Below are 20,715 nucleotides of genomic sequence, written 5' to 3' on the forward strand. Positions count from 1 at the left end.
TCTTTGAGTCAGGCTTCTATTGCCCTCCTAAGTCACTGAGCCCAAGTTCTGTCCTCTCTGCAATGTCTCCCATTCGTCCTACGACCCGTAGTCATTTGCCGCATGAAAGCCTGCCTCTCTACGTCATGTCTCTGTGATGCCACTCATTGAGTACCTACTGAGTGCTAGGCCCTTCACACACAGGATCCCTGCATGCTCGCAGCAACCCCCCGGAGCAGAGCAAAAGGAAGTTCAGAGAGGTTAATCAGCTTGCCAAAGGGCACCCAGCAAGTGCTGTCGTTTTGATCCGCTGTGCTGCTTTGCCTCCGATGGCCGGAGGGAGCTGGTTCTCTGACCTCCTGCCAGCATTAGTGCTTTGAACCGGTCCTACCCAGTGCTCTCCTCGGGCCTCGCTCTCCAAGGACGCACGCACACTGAGGTAGGTTAAGAAAGATGCACGAGGCAAGAACTCTAAGAGGCTTCTTGTGATTTTATCAAATAAAAATCCTGTTGTAAAGCTCTTAGTGTTAGAACAAAGCCAGAGGGAAAACGCCATGGAGGTGGCCTAGGGCTGTTTTCCAATGACTCACAGAGGGAGGGGGCCCGGTCCTGTCTGGGGACCCTGGGAGGCTGGCTGGCAGGGGCTGTGGCTGAGCCCCGACATGCGTTCTGCCCCGGTCCACCTAGATGCGATGTGTTCTGGCAAGCTGCAGACTCAGCCCAGCGGGGGGCAAACTCATCTGCAATTGAGACCCACTGGTCTGAGGGTAATCCCACTTCTTGCCACTAAGTGGGTCGGGAATAGGAATGGGACCCAGTTCTGGCCAATGAACCATGAAGAAAGGCCTGCTGGTGAGTTCTCAGAATGCTCTCATTGGTTTCACAGAGCAAAGAATAGGCTCTTATTCTCCCACTGGATGAGAACAAGGAAGCACATTGCTCTGCAGGCCACTGGCAGCCATCTTGTGACCATGAGGAAGATCACAGCTAATGCTGTGGAGAGACAGAGGGAGCCTCAACCTGATCTCACTGGTGAGGGGCTGAATCAGACCCAGAAAATGGCCTGGACTTCAAGTCATTTCTTAAGTCTGTTACCTTATTATTTAAGGCAGTCTGAATGGGGTGTCTATTACTTGTGCCCAGAGCATCTGACACACTGTGAGTCTTCCTGACAAGAAAACAAGGCCAATGGTCTCAAATCTTATAGACCCTAGGCGCCTCTTCCTCCAAGCCAAGTGCCAGACCCTCATATCATGCAGCTGATTAAAAACAAGCTAAATGGAGCACCCTGGGGAAAACTTCTGGATCTCTGTTACCCTGCTTTGTTTCTTCATTGACTCTATTGGTCCTGTCCAGCTGACCCCAGGAAATAGTCTGTACCATTTTTTACAAGGACATCGACCCACCTCCCACGTGACAGTCCCGGAGTTTATTAGGTGGTTCCATCTAGAGTGTACACGGCCTTCCTCCTGCATAAGCGTCAGCCTGGGCTTCTCAGATCAAGCTTACACGCAAGAGGCAGGCGGACTCGGGTCCCAGCTGTTCCAGCACCATCCCCGCTTTCCTCTCTGTCATCTGGCTCAGGAGAAGAAGACATCCCCCTCCTGCCCTGAGATGGAAAGAGCCTGCGCCTTACCCACCCCCAGGAGCACGGGCTCTGCTCTGGTCTCTCCGCGGGGTTCGAGATATGGCGGGTCCGCTAGAGGAGCGGCTCTAGGTGTGCCAACTCTACGGCACATAGAATTACCTAAAGCGCTGAAAAGTCCTGATCCGGGGCTGCGTGCCAAATCAGTTACATCCAGATCTCTGGGGTCGAGACTGAGGCGTCAGCATTTTAAAAAATTCCCCATGTGCTGCCAAGTCTGAGAACCAGTCCTCCAGCGTCTAGATCAAAGGGTCTCAAAGTGAGGCCGCTGACCAGCAGCTTCCGGACGATCTGGGAACTTGTCGGAAATGCAAATTCTTACCCACCCCACCGCAGACCCACAGACTCAGAAGCTGGGGGCAGGGGGGGTTGGGGGGGGAGGTCCAGCAATTTAACAAGACTCCTCATTATTCCGATGCACACTGAAGTTTGCAAACCGCCTTCTAGCTCCACGCTTCTCAAACGTCACTGTGCACACACGTCACCTGGGATCTTTCTGGAATCAGACTCTGATTCAGCAGGTCTAGGGGAGGCTGAGTCTGCAGTTCCAGCGAGATCCCAGGGGATGCCAACGCTGCTGGTTCTTGTACCGCATTTAGAATAGGAAGGGGCTACAGAGAGCATGGATGAGCAGCCAACAGGGTTTCATCCTCACCCACGAGAACAGAAAACTGAGCAGACCTGTTTCTGCCAGAAAACCCAGGCCATTACTCGTCAGCTGCTGCAGAACCCAATCAGGGCGATTGCAGCCAGCCCCTGACAACTGATCGACTGTTAGTGAGTAATCTCCTAAGGGCAGGTCAGCTCCCCGGTTATTGGTGAGGCCCATCCCCAGCTAGTTTGTCTGAGAAGGAGCATCAGAAAGTCAAAGAGCAGCAGACTGTACAAGGAGCCTTCCTGAAGTGCCGTGGGCTCCTCCTCACAATAAGGCCAGAGAGGCTAAAGTTCTTCCACTACTGATGAATGTCGCGGGGAGAGGCTGTCACCGACACTTAGGGATGTTATAACAGCCCATGAAACCGACCGACTGTAGAGGTGGGGACCCTCTCGAGTATGCGCATTACGTTCTCTTTGGCAGGCACTATGAGGAGTGTGACTGACTGTGTTACACTCTTTGCCTTGGCTGCTGGGAAGCTCACAGCTCCCCTCTGCATGTCCATAGGACCTCCCATGGTACACTTGGAATTGTGACCTTACCTGGCTCTCCCTTATCTTTCCAGTTGTCATTTTCCCTTTTGTTACTTTCTTTCCCATCCATTTATTTTAAATGTCATCTCGTAGTAATGAGATGAAGTGTCCGTCACCTCCTGTGTGTTGCAGTCTAGTGTGAGTTACCTAACTCCTGACTTTCAGTTTCTGCATCAGTAGAGTGGGGATAATGAAAGGGCCGACCTCTGTGAGGGTCCTATGAGTTAATAAAGGCCTGGCACACAGTTAGCACTCAATAAATGTTAGTAGTTATTTTATTATTATTGTTTATGTGAACTCACTTAAGTCCTTTGAAGGATACACAAGTATCCTCTCATTATCACCATGACGGCCCTCCCAGGTGCCCCCTCCCCAGACCTGAGCCCACCCCAAGGAGGTGTCAGGCCTGGCCAGCCTCCCCACCCCCCTGACCGGACAGGAGGCTCCTGAGTGTCCCATGATGGTACTGCTCCTGCTCCATCCACTGCGCATGGCCCACCCACCTTGGCTGTCCAGGCCGATGTCCATGACGCCGTGCTTGACCTTCATGTGCCGGCTCAGGTTGCCCTTGAGGTTAAACTTGCTGGAGCAGTAGGGGCACTTGAAGGGCTTGCTGCCCGCGTGCAGGTGCATGTGGCCCAGCAGGTTGTACATGCGGTTGAAGGACTTCCCGCACACCTGGAACACACCAGCCAGCACCTTCAGCCTGTGCGGAGCCCGGCCTCCCCAAACCCCAGCCCACTCCCACTCCATGGCTGGGCTGGAGGCCCGTTCGCTATGGACGGCGCTCGCCTTGTCCTTTCCTATGTGACACCAGAGGCCCAAGAGGCTGAGAACCAAACCACCCCTTGCTGGCCACCATTCCTCTGGGTCTGCCCCACTCCCTCTGAGCTGGAGATATCAGAAACCCAGGGCTCAGCTCTCTGACTGCACTGAGTGCCAGGCCTGGGCTCTTTCCCTGTGGCTGCACTGCGACCGTCACCACCCCTGAAACTCTGAAAAAACACAACTTCAGCAGCTTGTGGGACCTGAATCCCCCACTGTCCACTCCAGCCCCCAAAGCCCAGGCGGTTTCACTCAGCCCAGGCCGGCTCTCGGTGGGTCTCAGCCGCTGCAGTCCAGCTGACCGGAGGCCGCCCGTGGGGAAGTCCCGCCTCGGGCCCCGCGGCCTGGTACCTTGCATTTGAATGGCTTCACGGGCGAGTGGACAATCATGTGGGTCTTGAGGGTTTGCTTCTGCACGAAGGTCTTGAAGCAGATGTGGCACTGGTATGGCCGGACGCTGGTGTGGATCAGCATGTGCCGCTTCATGTTGGCCTGCAGGGTGAACTCCCGGCCGCACACCTCGCACTTGAACTCCTTCACGCCCTGCGGGGGAGGGAGGGGGGAGGATGGTCAGAGGCACGCAACGGGCACGGCCTCTGGAAGTGTGTGCGTAGGGACCGCAGCGTCAGAGTGTGCGCAGTTCTGGGAAATGACTTCCTGGAGGGTTCTGAACAGGGACCACTTAATTAAAAGCACTGGGAGCATGTCCACTTAGGGGCAGGACCGCTTACTCCAGGAAGCCTTCCAGTAATAGGTAGAGATTGGCTGGGTCTTATTGGTCCTACCCACATACCTGCTGTCTCCTGCCCACCAGGGCAGGTGTCCACACAGGTCATTCATTCATTCACCAGAGCCCATCCACTGACCCCTGAGCACTTTCCAAGCCCCCTGGTGATAAGAACCACCTGCAGCTCTTGACCGCATAGCCGCTCAGGCGCTCCCTGGAGACTCCCACTCAGTGGGCCCAGGGAATTGCAATCCCAACATGGCCCCAGGTGATTCTTATCATCGATGAAGTTTGGGACAGCGCCCCCGGAGACAAAGACTCCGGGGAGAACCCTCTGGTTTGGACTGTCAGCACGCTTCTCCATGGAGGTGAGCCCCGAGCAGGAGAGGTGCTGGGCACAGAGGGTCCAATTCATCGTCTGGGGAGGAGAGTTAGGGCACAAGCTGCGGGCTCATCTCTTTGCTGGATAGTTCAGTAGAACCCCAGTGGGACAGACACGTTTCTGTGGTCACAGCCGCTGTCCCCATGGCTCTCTTGGTGCAAAGTCTCGTATTACAACCTAATGGTTTCCACGTCAGTTTCTCTTAGCAGACGGGCCACACGTCTTGTACACTCACTGGACACATGGAGGATGTGAATGACCACCAGGGGGCCCTGCCCTTTGGGAGCTTACTCTGTAAGCGCATGCTATGCACACTGTACACATTTAGGCTGAGGGCAGGGACGTTTTCAATTTTATTAGCCTTTGACTTTTGCTTTCAGCTTTTCTTCACAGTCTCACTTATCTTTCAACAGCTTGTGGGCTTGCAGGGATTTTTAAGTTCCCTAGTAGAGAAGAAAGATGGCAGGTCTACAGCACATGTACTTGTCACTCTCCACGCTCACCCCTGCAGGCATTAATAATCAATCCTCTGGTTTCCAGCCAGCCCCAGGTTCGGCCTCAGAATCCTTCTTAACATCACACTCTAGGCAGCTACACCAGGTGACTGCAGGAGCACCTGCAATGAAACCTACACATCATCTCTGCTCTAGCGGAAAAAGTTCCCAGGGCTGGGGAAGGCTGCAGGCTTGGCCTGGCACGCTGCTACTCCCCCGCTCACTGTAGGGTCCACCGGGAGAGGGAAGGACACAGTTTGACCTGGAGCATCTCTAAGGCTGCCATAACGGAGAGAGGAGGCTCTGCACACTCGGCTTCAAAGCGTGAAGTGGGTTGGATTTCGGGTAGAAACCACAGCCAGGCCGAGCGCCAGAGGGCGACTGTGGGACCCGAGAGCGAGCAGAACAGTGTTGTTCAATTTTCCATCACCACAGACCGTTTTGCCGGGTTTAGCCATATTCCAGACCGAATCGGACTTTTCCATAACAAACATTTTTCCTTACATTTATTCCCTTTAAAAAGGAAATATATTCAGCTTTTTCTTAAAGGGAAGTCACAGGTTGTGAGAGGCGTTTATAGTTAGGAGGAGCAAAGGAAGCCCTCTGGACTTCTGACCATCTCATCTGTCTCCCCGTGGCATCCCGGCCTCGGTCCTCCCATCTATAAAGCAGGGAGGGTAGGTGACTTCAGTGGTTCTCCAACTGTGTTCCTTGGGGCCTGCCAGCATTCCGCAAACATTTCCCTCAAAAGGTTTCTTAAACAAGTAAGGTTTTACTATTTCAAAAGCTACCTTCAATTATATTTTTTCCTAATGCTCATCAAAATAAATACGTAACTGTAAAAGTAAATGTTCCTCCGTGTACCATGTATGTTACCACCTCAGTGATCTCATCTGGTCCTTCGGGAAGCACTGGATGAAAGGCTGGAGGAGGAGAAGGCAGCGCCCCCATGGAGGAGCCCCTGCGGGCCAGGGCCCCGCGGGAGGAGGCCTTACCTTGTGGGTGAGTGAGTGCTGCTTGAGGTGGTGGATCTGGCTGAACTCCATGCCGCACTCCGTGCACACGAAGGGCCGCACGTTCTGGTGCTTGAGCATGTGGTTCTGCAGCTGACTGCGGTAGTGGAAGGACTTGTCGCACTCGAGGCACTGGTAGAGGGTGGGGCCCTGGTGGGAGGCCAGGTGGCGCTTGAGCTGGGTCAGGGTGGAGAAGTCCAGGCCACACTCGACGCAGACGTGGCAGCGGCCGCTCTCGTGCTTCACCTCGTGGGCCTTCAGCTCGCTGGGGTAGGCAAAGCCACGGCCGCAGAAGTGGCAGCTGTAGGGCTTGACCTCAGAGTGCAGCAGCATGTGGCGCTTGAGGTGGCTGGTCTGCGTGAAGGCCTTCTGGCACACCTGGCACTTGTGGGGCCGCGTGCCCTGGTGCGTGAGCAGGTGCGTCTGCAGGTGGCTGGGCTGCTTGAAGAGCTTGCTGCAGTGCGGGCACGAGTGCGGCTTGATGCCGTTGTGGCCCAGGATGTGCGTCACTAGGTTGTACTTGGACGTGTAGGACTTCTCGCACATGCGGCACTGCCAGCGCTTCTGGCGGTCGCCCGCCTCCACCAGGTAGGAGTCGTCGATCTGCACGTTGATGTCCAGCCGGTCCAGCTGGGCCTTCTTGTGGCGCTCGGCCGTCGAGCCTGCCGCGTCCGCCTCGAACTCGGCCGGTTCCTGCCACACGAAGCCCTGCTCCGGCTTCACGGGCTCCGGGGACTCCATGGCGGGAGCCTCGGGGTCGCTCAGCGGGGCCAGGGGCGCCGGCTCGAAGCCGCAATCTGACGGCAAGGCCTCGGGCCCGGGCAGCGCCACGCCGGGCTCGGGGAAGCCGTGGCGCGCCGGCTCGGGGAAGTGGGGCTCGTAGGCGGCGGCGGCTAGTTCGGGCCGGGGTGCTCGGGCGGGAGGCCGCGGCGGCCGGGGCTTGCGGCTGAAGGCGCTCAGGTCGATCATCTTGACTGCGCTGCTCTGCACCAGGGCCTCGCAGCCGCCCCCGGCCGCCTGCGCGGGAGCCTCCGCGGGGCCCGCATCCTTGTCATCGCCGGGCACGGACACCTCGTACACCTCCTGCTCCTCCTCCTCCTCCACCTTCTCGAACTTGACCTTGGGCACCAGGCGCACGGGCGGCCGCGTCTTCCGCCGGGTGTGCTTCTCGAAGGCTGCCTCCACCTCCAGCACCTCCTCCTCCGCCGGCTCCTCCAGGGCGCGCCCGTTGCAGGCCAGCTGGTAGACGTCGGGGCCCGGGGTCCTGGGCTCCCCGACAGCCGCCCCGGACAGCTCAGGCCCCAGGTCCGGGTAGAAGGCTTCGGCGCTTATGGTGGCTCCGAAGAGCTCATTTTCCGAGACCAGGCCCAGCACGGCAGCCTGAGCCAAGGACAGCACCACCACGGCATCCGTCTGTGTCCCTGAGTCCATGAAGCCCTCCATCCCTCGGCGGCTGGCTAGGAGGGCATCGCTGTGGGAGCAGAAGGGAACGTCACTACGGCTGCTCGGCACTGCACAGACAGACCACAGACAGACACACATTCAGCAAGGGCTCGGCGACTTCCGGTGTCTGTCCCTGACCGCTTTCTACTCCTGCCTTGGGAACAGGACACGCTAATTACGCGGAGCAAGGACACCCTCTGTGAATCTGACCATCTCTATCTCCTAGGGATCCGGAGTAAGCCCTGCCGGCACCCCCCCCCCGGCCCCCCGCGGCTGGCCTCAGTCTTCCCATCTGTAAGGCAGGGAGGGTGGGTCTCATCAGTGGTTCTCAAACTATGTTCCTCGCATCCTTCAGGAGTGCCTCAAAATTCGGATTCAGTGTCGCAAAAAATATTCTTCTATTTTTAAAAACCTATTTTAGAAAACCCATCTACTTAAATGTAATATAGACTGCATTCCTACACATTCAGTTGCCCTGCTGGCTTTGTTGCCAAGGTAATTAATTTTGCACAGACCTTGAGACTGTACGGTGAGGTGTTAACCAACTGTCACCATCTGCGACGGCTTAGCCATATAAACGAGGTGTTTGGTTTTAAAAAAAAAAAAAAATATATATATATACCGGGCAAAAACAAGGCAATGCAAAAAAATAAACTAGGTGGTGAGGCCAATCTCAGAGGGCACTCCCCACCTGTCAGCCTGATGCTAAACGTCTGTGGTGGTCACCACAGGTCATTGTTCTTGATGAGCTAAACGTTATAATTTAAATATTTAAATTTATACTGATGGGAAAAACATAGCTTTTATCTGATTTGTACTGGAATTCTAGGTAAGATCTGATTGGAAAGAAGGGCTCTGTGATGGCTAACATGTCTGAGACAACTGTTGGGAAACGAATGCTAAAACCGGATCCCAGGTTCATGGTCACGCTCTCTGATCTAACCACTTCTTCTAAAAGAGCCAATGTGCCCACCTGCCCAGGTCCAGACCCCGGGTGTTTCCTGCCTTTCTCGGGGCTACAGCTGTGCCTGTGAGCTCTGCAGCCTGGCCTTCACATGCTGCCGGGTCCCCCACCCCACTGAGCTCCTGGCTCCTCCCACCAGCCTCCCAGGCTTCTCCCAAACTCCACCTGTTCAGGGCCTCCCCAGGACTTTGGTGGCCCAGGGAGCAGTGCATCCCGGATGTGGGAGGGCCTCCTCCCTGGCCTCGGACACTCCTTGTGATTGGACCCCCGCCCCCAGCTCAGCGCCCCGCATGTCAGAGGCGCTCCACGGAGAAGAGGAAAGACATTACTGGGGTGGCTCCTGCCCGCCTCGCCTGCTTTCCTCCCAGGACCGGGGTCAGGCACATGGCCTGGCGGCGGCGGCCCTTCCTCAGGAAACCGGCGCCCGGCCTGGTGTCTCCCTTCCCCCACAGCCCAGCGGAGCTTCCCCTTCCTGAAGCCGACTAAAAATAAAATACCCTAGACAGGAATTCAGCCTCCTTGAAAGGGACACTAAAGATTAAACTATTAAGCTGAAAGTGGGGCTCTCGGGGAGGGGTGAGATGGAATGGAACCTCTGACACCAGTCCATCTGGAACAGGCTGGAGGGGCTAAACCTGACTCAGAGACCACGCCCACCCACCCACTGGAAAGAGCACTCAACTGGGAGTCAGCCAGCTTGGCCACAAGTCTCAGCCCTGTCATTAACAAATGACTAAGCAAAGTCACTTCTGAGCCTCAGTTTCCCCATCTAATACATGGGGATGAAGACACCTCCCCATGGAAGGGCTGTGAGAGCCCGGAGGACAGGACGTGGGTGAAGGGGCTCCGATAATTCTAAAGCCCTCGGCAAGTGAGGAATCACTGTTATTATGTCTGCCCCGATCTTGGAAGAGGCCGTTTCTGATGAGAGCCACAGAGCGGAGGCAGTTCTCCATTCTGGGGTCCCAAATTCAGCAAAGGTTTGGGTGATTCAGCAGACATCCTCCGGGGACCAAGAGCTCATTCATTCATCCGTCCGTCCGTCCATCCATCCATCCATTCATTCATTTGTGCGAGAAGTATCTGCTGAATCACCGCCATGGGCAAGGCCCTGTGCTGGGAGGTGCAGGGCGGAGGAGGCAGGGTCCCTGCCACCTGGAGGCCATAGAGGAGGCCGCTGTGCCCACCACAGCCACCCGGTGGGAAGCAGCACTGCCTTGGCCGCAGCGGCCTGTCTGACACGGCGCCGGCAGCCCCCGGCAGCAGCCCTCGTGTCGGCTGCAGGTTTGAACAAACAACAAACTCCGCATTTTTTCTGGACTTCCCCAAAGGCAGGCCCAGCAGAGGGGAGAAACTGGCCTTCAACAGTGGGGCCCATGCCAGGGACTCAGCCCTGGATTCCGAGTCCAAATCCAGGCTTTGCTCTCTTGTGGTTCGGCGCATGCCCCGCCGTGTCCCAAGCCTCAGTTTCCTCGTCTCTATGAAGGGGTACGCAGTGCCCGAGTGCGTGTAGTGAGGAGATGAGGTCAGGCTGTCAGTGTGGATGTTAGTTCCCTTCCCTGTCTGTTCCAACCGAGCCCCAACACCCGGCACCACCTCCTCCTCAAAACCTCAAGGGAAGGGGAGCGAAGAACCATGAACATGGCTCCATCGGTGGAGGAGTCCACGAGAAGTCAGGCAGCGCCTGCCAGTGGGAGCTGGGCACAGGGCTGGTGTGGTCCCCTGCAGGGAGGGGCATTTACCATCCCTGTTAGGAGGGAGCTCCTGAGCGTGAAAGGGACCACTCCTGACAATCACACCAGGACCCCTGGTGCAAGCCGAGCCTGCCCCCCGCTACCTGGCGAGCCCTCCCTATGGGGACAGGCGGGCGGTTTTGACTCTGGTGCTGAGGACTGAAAGGGGACCTGCCCAGAGTCCGTGCCCCTGTGTGATGCATGCCCAAATTGGGGGGACGTGGGAGTGCCAACAAGGAACCACAGACAGGTGGAAGGGCCAGCTTCCTCTTACTGAGTGCTCACAGGTCCCAGGCGAGACATTTAATCCTAACAACAACCCCACTGGGGGTGCAGGTGGGTGTGGTGTGCACCCCATTTCACAGCCCAGGAAACGGGTCTAAGTGACATGTCAAGAGTGCTCTGTCAGTCAGGGGCAGAGCTGGGCCTGCCCCTGGACCTGTCTGGCCCTGTCGCCCTGCTCTGCTCCTTCGGCTATGCTACCTGGGAGGTCACGTCCTGGCTCTGGGCCTGGCCTCCTGGCTCACAGGTGCCCCTGCCCACCCAAGATTACGAGGAGCCAGTGGGAGCGCGTGGGCAGGCCCTGGGCAGACTGCGATGTGAGGCCTCAGGCCTGTTCCTGTCTGGCTGGTCCAGGGGCCCACCCAGACTGGGGAACTGGAACCCCCAGAGGGCAGCCAGAGGGCCCCCTGGGTCTCCACTCAGACAGCACTTCTTCCTGAAGGCTTCATCCAGATCTGCCAGCTGGCCAGGCAGGCCCCTGCTCCCTGTTACAGTGGATGCCACCTGCCCGACCGGGACACACAGTGCCCTGTAAGCACACCTTTAATGGGGCTTATGGGGTGGGCTGGGCCTCATGTCCATGCTGCCCGGTTCCTGGGGCAGGGTGGCCAGGCAGGCCGTGCGTGCGTGTGCATGTGCGTGTGTGTGTGTAGGAGGGAGGGGCTCTGTTTGTGGAGACAGAGGCCAAGAGAAAGACGAGGGAGGGAATCTAATTTACCTGCATTTCGCATGCGTGCTCTGTCTGTCTATCACACAGAGAAATGAGCAGTGGCGAGCCAGGCTCTGCAACCCCGGCATCACTATTCCTCCTCTGGGCCATCGTTTTGCTCTACTGCCCCCTCTGGATCCTTCTCACAAGCTCCAACCCTCCTGTTTTATGCCCTGGCATGGAGCTGCCCAGGGCAGGAGGAGAGCCTGCCAGGTGCGCACCACCTGTGTGCTGGGGTGCCCCCCAACAAGGCCCCTTTTTGTCATCTGCTGGGGGGGGGGCCCTTGAGGCCCCTCCCTCCCCAGGGTAAGGCCTCTCCCTACTCCTGGAGCTTGGGTCTCAGAACAAAAGCTCTCCACAATGTCCAAGAGGAAGGGGAGCTCAGACTGCCCGGGGCTCTCCAGGGCTCTCCAGGGCTCGGGAGGGGCGTCCACCAGCAGGGACGCATGGGCCTCCTGCCAGGCCCCCTCGGTCCCCAAGGGGGAGAGAAAGGAAATGGCAAAGGCAGGGAAATAGAGTAGCTGCCTGATTGTAGTTTAAAGACTTGTGCTGGGAGTGGAGGGGGGAAGGGAGGCCACAGCAGAGAGAGACAGGGAGCGAGGGAGGGAGGGAGAGGAAGGGAGGGAGGAGGAAAATGAAGAGACAGGGAAGGGGGAGGGGGAGTCCATGAGACAGGGGAGGGAAGAAGGGAGGGAGAGAGAGAGGCTGAGGAGGCCAAGAAACAAAAGCAGAGGAGGGGGAGGGGAAGGAGGAGAGCAGAGAGAGAGGAGGGACTGTGCGGTGACACCAGAAGCCCAGGGCTGGCCTATTTCCCAGGGCTCAGCATCACCCGCTCTAGGGCCTGAGGGCTAGGCCAGCCCCCATGGGGAGGGACCCAAGTCTCATCCTCTGAGGTCCAGAAGGAGGCCTGTGCCACCCGCGCAGGGACCTGGGCCCCCCAGAGGCCTCCCCTGTTACTTCATCTACTGCTCCACTGGGGTTCCTGTGAACAGTGACACAAGCTTGTCAAATGAATTAACGAGTGACCTGTTATGGGCAAGCCACCTGACCCCTCAGGATCTCAGTTTCTTCATCTGTAAAATGGGCACAAGAGGCTTCTTGGAACCTCAAGGGTGGGTTAACCTCTAGGTTAACCCTCAAGGCCCTTGGCCTACCTGCCTGTCATCCAGGGTCCCTCCCTAAGACCCCCTTTTCACACCCCTGCTCTCAGGGGAGGGTCGGGGAGCTACAGGCGGCCAGTGTCCCTGGAACACAGACGGTGGGACAGAGCTCTGGTGGGTGGCACTCGAGGCCTGGGCTGCCTTGAGGCTGGCGGGACAGGAGTCATTTTGAAGAAAGAACCAACAGGACTTGGTGACCACCTGGCTATTCTTTGACTCACTCCCACCCCCAGGGACATCTCAAAAACCAACTGAAGACATGGCAATGCGCTGTGGCTTCTGCCAGCCCAGCCTTGGGATGTCACCAAACATCCTGTGGTCGACTTGCTTTAATGGCGATTTTTGAGAGCCTGCTCCCCAGCACTGACTCCTCGGGGCCCCGGGCATAGGCTGGGAGGACAGGTTGCCCCTGGGCCCTTCATGCTGGCCTTGAATCACCAGGCGGCTCAGAGGCTGTGGTCTCCAGTCCTGCAACTGAATCTTTCTGCCCATCAGCAGCTGTACTGTTGCGGGGGGTGTGTGTGTGTGCATGCATGTGTGTGTGAGCCTTGTGTCCCTGGGAGCCCCAGGCCTTGGGTTGGGGAGAAGCTGAGCCTGGAGTGGGGCGGGACAGGTAGCTGGGCCCAGGGAGGGGAAAGGAAGTCCTAGGGGTGCACAGGGCTGTGAAACACTCCTGGGACTTCAACGTGCGGCAGAACCACCCTCTTTGTTTCCTCTGTGCCCTCCTCGAGGCAGCCTTAAAGGGAAACCCCCGGGAAGGAAGAGGAAGCGAAAGCAAAAGCTGGAGCCTGTGCAAACCTCAGGGCTCCTTGCCACAGTCTCACTTCTCCCGGCCCACAGGGCCTCACTCGACTCGGCAGCGCGAGGCCAACGCGATGGGGCGTCAGGGGTGCGGGCAGGGCGGCCGGGGGGACGGTGTGAGTCTCTTCCTTACAGGATTCTCTCTCTGCCTCAGCTTCCCCTTTTCTCTGTGGACAGATTTGCTGAGCCCCGCCACCAAGAGCCAGAGTGGCTGGGCCACTGACACACAGCTACTAACCCACAAACCACACGAGGGCCTGATGCTCACCATGCATAGCCACTTCTTTTTATAGATAAGGAAACTGAGGCCCAGGGAGGGAAGGGACTGGTCCAAGGTCACACACAGAGACATTGGCAAAGTAAGGACTAGAATGCAGGTTGCTGGCTCAGAAGCCCACACTCAGCCACACGGCCTAGACGGTGGAGTTCCCATGCCTTAGCTGGCTGCCCAAGGCTGCCCCAGACAGGCTCTGCCTGACCCTCCATCAAGGCTTCCTGTCGCTTTGCACCACACACACAAACACACACACACAGCTATCTCCTACCACGGGGCCTTTGCACAGGCTCCTCTTCTAGGACTTGCCCTTCCCTGCACTGGGTGAACATCCCTTCATCCTTTAGGACTCAGTGCAGGCAGTGCCTCCTGGGAAACCTTCCTCAGCCTCGGGGGCGGGGTGAGGGCCTCTTTCACAGCCTGAGAACATGGGGTTAATTGTATGTGCAGACTGGGCTAGGCTGTGGTGCCGTTATTGAGTCAAACACTGATCTAGACGTTGCTGTGAGCCATTTTGTTGACGTGATTAACATCTATAATCAGCTGACTTTAAGTGGAGCGAGTTACCCTCCTTCTTGTGGACAGGCTCATCCAATCAGCTGAAACCTTGAGAGGAAAACTGAGGTTTCCCAGAGAAGAGAGAATTCTGCCTCAAGACCGTCTCACAGCAATCCTGCCTGAGGTGCCAGCCTGCCCTGCAGACTTCGGACTTGCCAGTACCCACAACTGTGTGAGCCAATCCCTTAAAATAAATCTCTTTCTCTGCATATGCGTCCTCCGGGTTCTGTTTCTCTGGAGAACCTGACACAGTCACGTTGATTCATGACTGTATCTGACTGTGGGTCATCTCCCCCACCAGACGGTCCCCTCCAGAGGACAGGGTCTATAGGGGGACAGAGTGGGTCCAGCAGAGGAGAGAAAGATACCAGAGTAGGGACAGGGGAAGAGAAAAAGCCAATGGACCCAGAATGAAGGGACAAATGAGACCCACGGGGAAAGCCTTGCCTGAGAGGTCTACACAAGGTTTGCTCTTCTCTGCCCCTTGACCTGCCTCCCCTCCAGGACAGTGCTGCCTCCCTGCCAGGGGTGGCCTCCAGGCTGCACAGAGAAGGGCCTTGCTCTGGCAGAGTCCCCAGGGGCTGGGCCCAGGAGCTCTGAGCTCTTCACACCTGACACCCTTGCAGGCAGGACAGTCCCTCCCACAGCAAGGCCTCTTGGGAGAGCCCTTCCCCCGCTGATCTCCCCGGCCTGGGGGCTCCTAGACCCATCCTGGGAGGGCTTGGCTACCCTAGAGTGGCCACTGGCCCTGGCTCCACAGGGTCCGAATGGCACTGTCTGATTAGAGGACCAGTGCCCGAGCCTCGTCCCGGGCCAGTCAAACCAGAATCTCTGGGTGTGGGGCCTAGCATCCCATTCCCCAAAGCTCCCCAAAGGGTTCTGAGTTTCCGAATTAATTAGTAAGAGCTGATGAGCACTCTCATAGTGACCTGGCCTTGAGGGTGAATTAAGCGTGCCCCCCCACACTGTGAAAACCGTCCCCAGGTGGGCTCCTTCCTCCCCCTCCCCTAAGGCAGCTGCCGGACCCCCAGCCCAGGGCTGCCCAATGCAGCCCCCCGTGTCCTCCCCAAGGCGGTTCATACAGGAGCTGAGCCCAGACCTAAGGCCGGCGCCTCCCCACACCCCTGAGTGTCTCAGGCCAAACAGCTTCCCCTCCTGGAAACACAGCCAAGCATCGAACATCACACCCTCGACGATAGGAGCAGAGCCCAAGGAACACGCAGAGGTGGGGTCGGGCACAAGCCCGGAGGCAGAGGCCCTGAGGGAGCGGGGGCGCCCCCAGGGGAGGATTGAGGCACCCTCAGGGGTCCCAGGAGCCCTGGACCCTTCAGGGGCCCTCGCTGTCCCCGCGTCCTGAGGAAGTTGGGTGGGTCCCTGATCCTTGCAAAAACGAGCCTGCCCAAACTCACCAGGCATCCGCTGCGCACATTCCCCAGGCAAATGCCAGCCACCCGCAGAGCCACACACAGCACCCGGGCAGCTGCCCCCGGGGCGGGACGGAGCCATGCGGGCCCTCTGACCTGGTCCCCAGGAGCTGTGGGCCTGGCATTCTCCAGCTGACGCCTCACATGCCCCCCGGGGCAGACATGTCTGTTTCTTTATCACAAAGGAGGGAAGCGGGGCTCTCCCACAGCAGGACAGTGGCCTCCCTAAGGCCCCTCGCCCTGGCCACTTTGGCTTGTACCCTCAAGGTGGGTCTTGGAATCCTCATCAGCAGGGCTTCAAGGAACTTTGGGGACCCTCCTGTCCCCAAATGTCATTTTACAGATGTGGAAACTGAGGCCACAAGGCTCACACCCCACGACGGGGACTAACCCGAGAGCCCTTGATTCCCGGTGTGTTTCCTTCCATCCATGTCAAACAAGGCGGCCACCCCACCCAGGATCCCCACCAGGCTGCCAGTCTGCAGCCAGTCCAGACACCTCACCAAGGACCTATAAGAGCTTGCTCAATTGGTCTCTGCCTACGTGGCATCTTCACAGCACACCAATGGCCCCTTACTCATACCCCTCCATCCACGCAGGCTTTTGTCATTTTCTTTAACAGACTTTCCTGTACGCACACCCTTTTCACATGCTGTTCCCCGTGCCTGGAATACTCTTCCTCGTCCCTCATCCTTCAGCTTTCAACTCGGGCATCACTGCCTCAGGCAGGCTTCCCTGACTCCCTTCTCCCCAACCACGTCTGGTCCCTCAAGCTCTAAGCAGTGATAAGTTCAATACTTTTCCTTCTCGGACCTTGTCACATGTTTAATGATAGATTCAAGTGTATAATTGCTCGCTCAATCTCTGGCATCACAGTTAGATCAGAGACTCCACAAGGCCAGGGCGGAGAACCTGTCAGTATGCTTGCCGCTGTGTTCCTAGCAGAGTGCACACAGAGAAGGAATCGTCGCCCTTTTTGAGAAGACCCATATTTGAGTGCAAAGAAAAAAAAGAGGCCCCTCACTGAGCCCCAGGTGGGAACCCCCGCCCCCAGCCTGGACTTCCTGTCTCTGAGCTTCAGGACCAGTGCCTGTTCCCAGGGGAAGGGACAGCAGGCCTCATGTTTCTGGAAGGCTCTGTGTGTTTCCTGCAATTCCAGAAGCAAAAAGCACGTTTGTACCCCAAACAAGTACATTCTGCTGGACCCAAAGATGACCAGCTGAATGTAACAGGGGAAAACAAACAAAACTAGGGCTCACAAGTTCACGGGACAAAGATAAGAACCACAGATGAAGAAACACCAGGAGCATGGACTGGGCTTGACCTCGGTCAGGCCCTGTGATGAGCACACACGTTTCCAGGTTTCCACGCAGCCCTCTGGGGAGGGAGCGCCATTTCCATCCCACAGCTGTGGAAGGTGAGGCTGGGTGGAGCAGACCCCAGCTGGGTCAGCCCAGGGCCCAGGCCCAGCTGTCTGCACGCTGCCAGCTCTGGGTGGGGATGAGCTTTCCGGGTTCCTGTCATCTTCCCCTGCTGACCTCAGTTTCCCCACAGGGGGGCCTGATTCTGGGAGCCCCTCTGGCTTCCCTTCCTCCTCACGGAGCCTCGTCTCAGGCCCCTCCCGCACCGAGCCCTCTGCTTCTCCATCCCGTCTTCCTCTCCCTCCATTCCTCCCCTCCTTCCGTTTCCGTGGCAACCCCATCCTCCTCTCTGCCGCTCGGTCCTGCGTTCCCATCTCTCTTTCCTCTTTCATCTCTCCCCTCATCGCAGTGTATGGTCCAGATCCCCCTCTGTCCTCTGCTTCTGGTCTCTCGCTCCCTTTTACTCTCCTTTTATCTCCTTCAGGGTTCTCTTGTCATCTCAGGGCGACATTTATTTATCTCTTGCTTAAAAAAAAGAAAGAAAGAAAGGAGGGAAAAAGAAACCCATTTCATCAGTCCCAGCCTTCTTTCTCTCAGGTCATCTCCAAGGGTCAGACTCAGACAAATCCCAGAATGGACCCCCTGCCTGCCACCATGCGGGCTCTCTATTGACCACAGCTATGGAAGGGAGGGAGAGAACACACAGGTGGCAGGTGTCCAGGGGGTGAGGGCTCACCCTCGGGACTTGGCCCTGCTTCCCTGAGGCCGGGCTGGGGGAGACCCTGGAGGCCCCCTGAGGACAGAGCAAGGCAGGACCTAGAGGGTGGGCTAAGCCAGGCCCAGCATCCTTCCCAGTGCTGGCCCAGCAGGAATCCCCCGCAGTTCAGGGAGAGCCCACCCACCCACGGCTCTGTGCTCCTCCTCCAGGCCCCACCTTGCCTTGCGGGAAGGCGTGAACAAGACACAGTGCCTGGCCGCTGGCCCGGGCACACAGCGGATGCTCAGTGTACCCAGCTCCCCACACTCCAAAGCTTGTGGGCTCTGCTAACTGCATCTGTGTCTCCACAGTGTAAGGCAGAAGTGACGGTTGTCAGCAGCTTTCAATTTCCTTTCAGCCATCACTTACTGAGCTTCTGTCATGGACCAGGCGCACGATCCAGGCCACCCAGGGAGATGGGCATTTTAATTTTCATTTTACAGATGAGCAAACTGAGGCTTGGCAAGGCCATCACACGTAGGAGGTAAAGGCAGGATCTGAGCTGGTTAGAATCAGGTTTCTCCCCTTTTACTTCCTTCTTCCTGTGTTCAGGGGAGGGGAGGGTCACACGGACCCCTGGGCCAGCCTTCTCAATCCCTGCTTTCTATGTTTCTGTGTTTAATCTGGAGTGATCAGAAGCGACAGGAGAAACAAAGAGATTTACCACAGAAAACCAGGCAAGCCGATTATGGCTGTGGGCCCAGCATCCCAGTGACAGAGAAGAGATGGGCTGGTGGAAAACGGGAGCAAGTCCGCCAGGAAACGAAAGTCACATGGAGAAGAAGGGGGCCCTCACCTTCGGGAGCCCTGCAGGCCGTGTGAGCATCTGCTGGAGTTGTGACGTGCTGCTAGGCCAGGGGGAGGTACCGGCCGCCCCTAAGTCCCGGGACCCAAAGGCCCCGCTGGAGGAGTTCCCGCCTGGCCCCGTTGGGTGCAGCTGGCAAGGCCTGGCCCCAAGATGCTCTGGGCCTGCCGAGCCCTCAGAGGTGCCAATGACATGACAGCTCTGCCTCTCCCCTAAAAGGCTGGCTTAGCACCTCAGGAGCCCCAGGAGCAGGCCTGGGGAGGAGGAGAGGGGAAGCAGCAGAGATGGGGGAATGGGGAAGAGCCCCTCGCTCTGTAGAGGAACCGAGGGAGAAGGACCCGGCCCTCAGGCTGGCAGGCTGGCCGGCACCACCTGCTCTGCCACTGCCGAGCTGTGTGGCCTTGGGCAGTTTCCTCAGTCCCAGAGGCCTCTCTGGGCCTCGGTTTCCTTGTCTGTAAGATGGGGATAGTGACATGAGAAGGATCCACCATGTATTGAGCCCCTCCTTCAGGCCAGACTTGTACCTGAGGAGGTCATGTACGTAAAGCAGGGACAGTGGCACAGAGGAGTTGAATGACCCTCCCAAGGTCACCAGACACACCAGAGAATAGGTGGAGCTTGGGTTCCATTATTAGGTGTAACTTAAATGTTTGTGCTTTTCAGGTAAGGGAGCTAAGGGGAATGAAGTGTTGGATGACAAGGCTGGTGCATCATGAGGACTCAGTCACGAGGAGCTATGGCCATTATTGTTATTTCTCATTATCTACTCCACGGGCCAGGCTTGTGCCGGCGGCTGGTGGGGCATGAAGATTCCACCCTCAGCGACCTCACAATTTGGCTAGTGAGACAAGACTAAAAACCACGGAAGAGCTGAGCAAAGTATCAGAGAGGAAAGACACACTAAATGTGTGGGGTACCACAGAAGAACAATGGAACTTTGCTTTTTTTTTTAAACCTAAGGGGTCGGGAACATTCTTCCAGGTAAACTGGCACTTTGGAGGCAACGGAGACTCAGAGCATGGGCTGCGGAGTTGGCCCCATCCCTTACATGTGAGTCTGTGTGAGCCTCAGTGCCCTCACTGGTGACACAGGGTAACGGTGCCCACTTCCCAGAGTTGTTAGGAGACTTCACTGAGCCCATTAGCCCTGGGAGCATGATCCGAGTGTTCGGTGCACAAAGGGCAGGCAGAGGGGTTGGGGAGGCCTAGAGATGCGAGAAGAGATGCAGGGAGAGATGCACACAGCCTGCCCAGGCTGGAGGCACAGGATGGAGAAGGAAGGTAGAGAGGAAAGATGAGCACAGAGATGGCAGGGAAGGTGCCGAGGGACGAGCACGGGCGAGGAGCGTGGCCTGGGCACTGAGCCCTCTCCCTCTTTCCCACAGCAGCTGCGTGATTCATCCCAGGGCCTCCACCCCGGCAGAGCCCCTGGCAGCGGCTGCCTCCTGAAGCCGATGCCGTAATCAACATTTATTTTGCAGTCACCCACACATCCAACTTGAGTACAGATTTATGCCAGGAGATGAGCACAGAATGCCTCTCTCATTCACGTAATGCCTCCATGTATCTCCTTGGGGGAGGGATAGCTGGCGAAACATTTAGGCTGACAGTGTACACACGCAGACATCACACACATACGGCCGACCACACACGCTGTCATCAGCGGCGAGCAGGAACAACGTGCAAATGCACGCTTCCCTCAGTCCCCGACCAGACGATACTTTCACATGATGAGCTGAGGGGCAGGACCATGAAATGGGGGGAAGCCCACGTGCACATGCCCACTTGAGGACCCCCGAAGTCTAGCTGGGGAGGGAAGATGCCATGAGGAAGGAGGGAGCCCACAATGCACTTGTGATCTGAGACATTCAGGGGAGAGACCCGGCAGAGAAGGCAGGAGGAGGCTGGGGCCACAGGATGGGGTGCCCCAGCCGGGCGCTGCGCTGTGGGTCTGTCCATCTGTCTATTACCAGGAGCTAATGGGGAGGGCTGAAGTGGGCCTCGGGATGCAGGCTGGAAGAGGGGAGCAAGAGGATGGAGGGTAGAGACAAGAAAATCCCTGGGGAGGCCTGGCTGGAGGGGCAGTGGGGCCTGGGAAGGAGAGTGGAGGGCAGGTCCCCATAGAGGGGCGGCCCACGCATGGCAGAGGAGAAAGTGCTCAAGTGGCCAGCTCAGCACAGAGTGGAAACTGA

At 57.5% G+C, this 20,715-nt stretch overlaps 1 protein-coding gene across 9 annotated transcripts in view; it reads right to left on the reverse strand.

Annotated features, from left to right (window-relative positions):
* Positions 1–20,715, reverse strand: part of ZNF710 (zinc finger protein 710) — a 62,288-nt gene that overhangs the window by 2,936 nt on the left and 38,637 nt on the right. For 5 of the 9 annotated variants that reach the window (XM_070495119.1, XM_044761248.2, XM_044761255.2 and 2 more), the window contains 3 exons: positions 6,236–7,724; positions 3,989–4,180; positions 3,316–3,490 (listed from right to left, as the gene is read on the reverse strand). In XM_070495119.1, the coding sequence (XP_070351220.1) occupies positions 3,316–3,490; positions 3,989–4,180; positions 6,236–7,696 (1,828 nt within the window). In that variant the 5' untranslated portion in view covers positions 7,697–7,724. Of the gene's footprint in view, positions 1–3,315; positions 3,491–3,988; positions 4,181–6,235; positions 7,765–20,715 lie in introns of all 9 variants that reach the window. The other 4 variants (XM_044761262.2, XM_070495109.1, XM_044761243.2 and 1 more) reach the window with 1 other exon arrangement.

The sequence above is a fragment of the Equus asinus genome, chromosome 2 (genome assembly GCF_041296235.1).
Source record: "Equus asinus isolate D_3611 breed Donkey chromosome 2, EquAss-T2T_v2, whole genome shotgun sequence".
Taxonomy (NCBI): domain Eukaryota; kingdom Metazoa; phylum Chordata; class Mammalia; order Perissodactyla; family Equidae; genus Equus; species Equus asinus.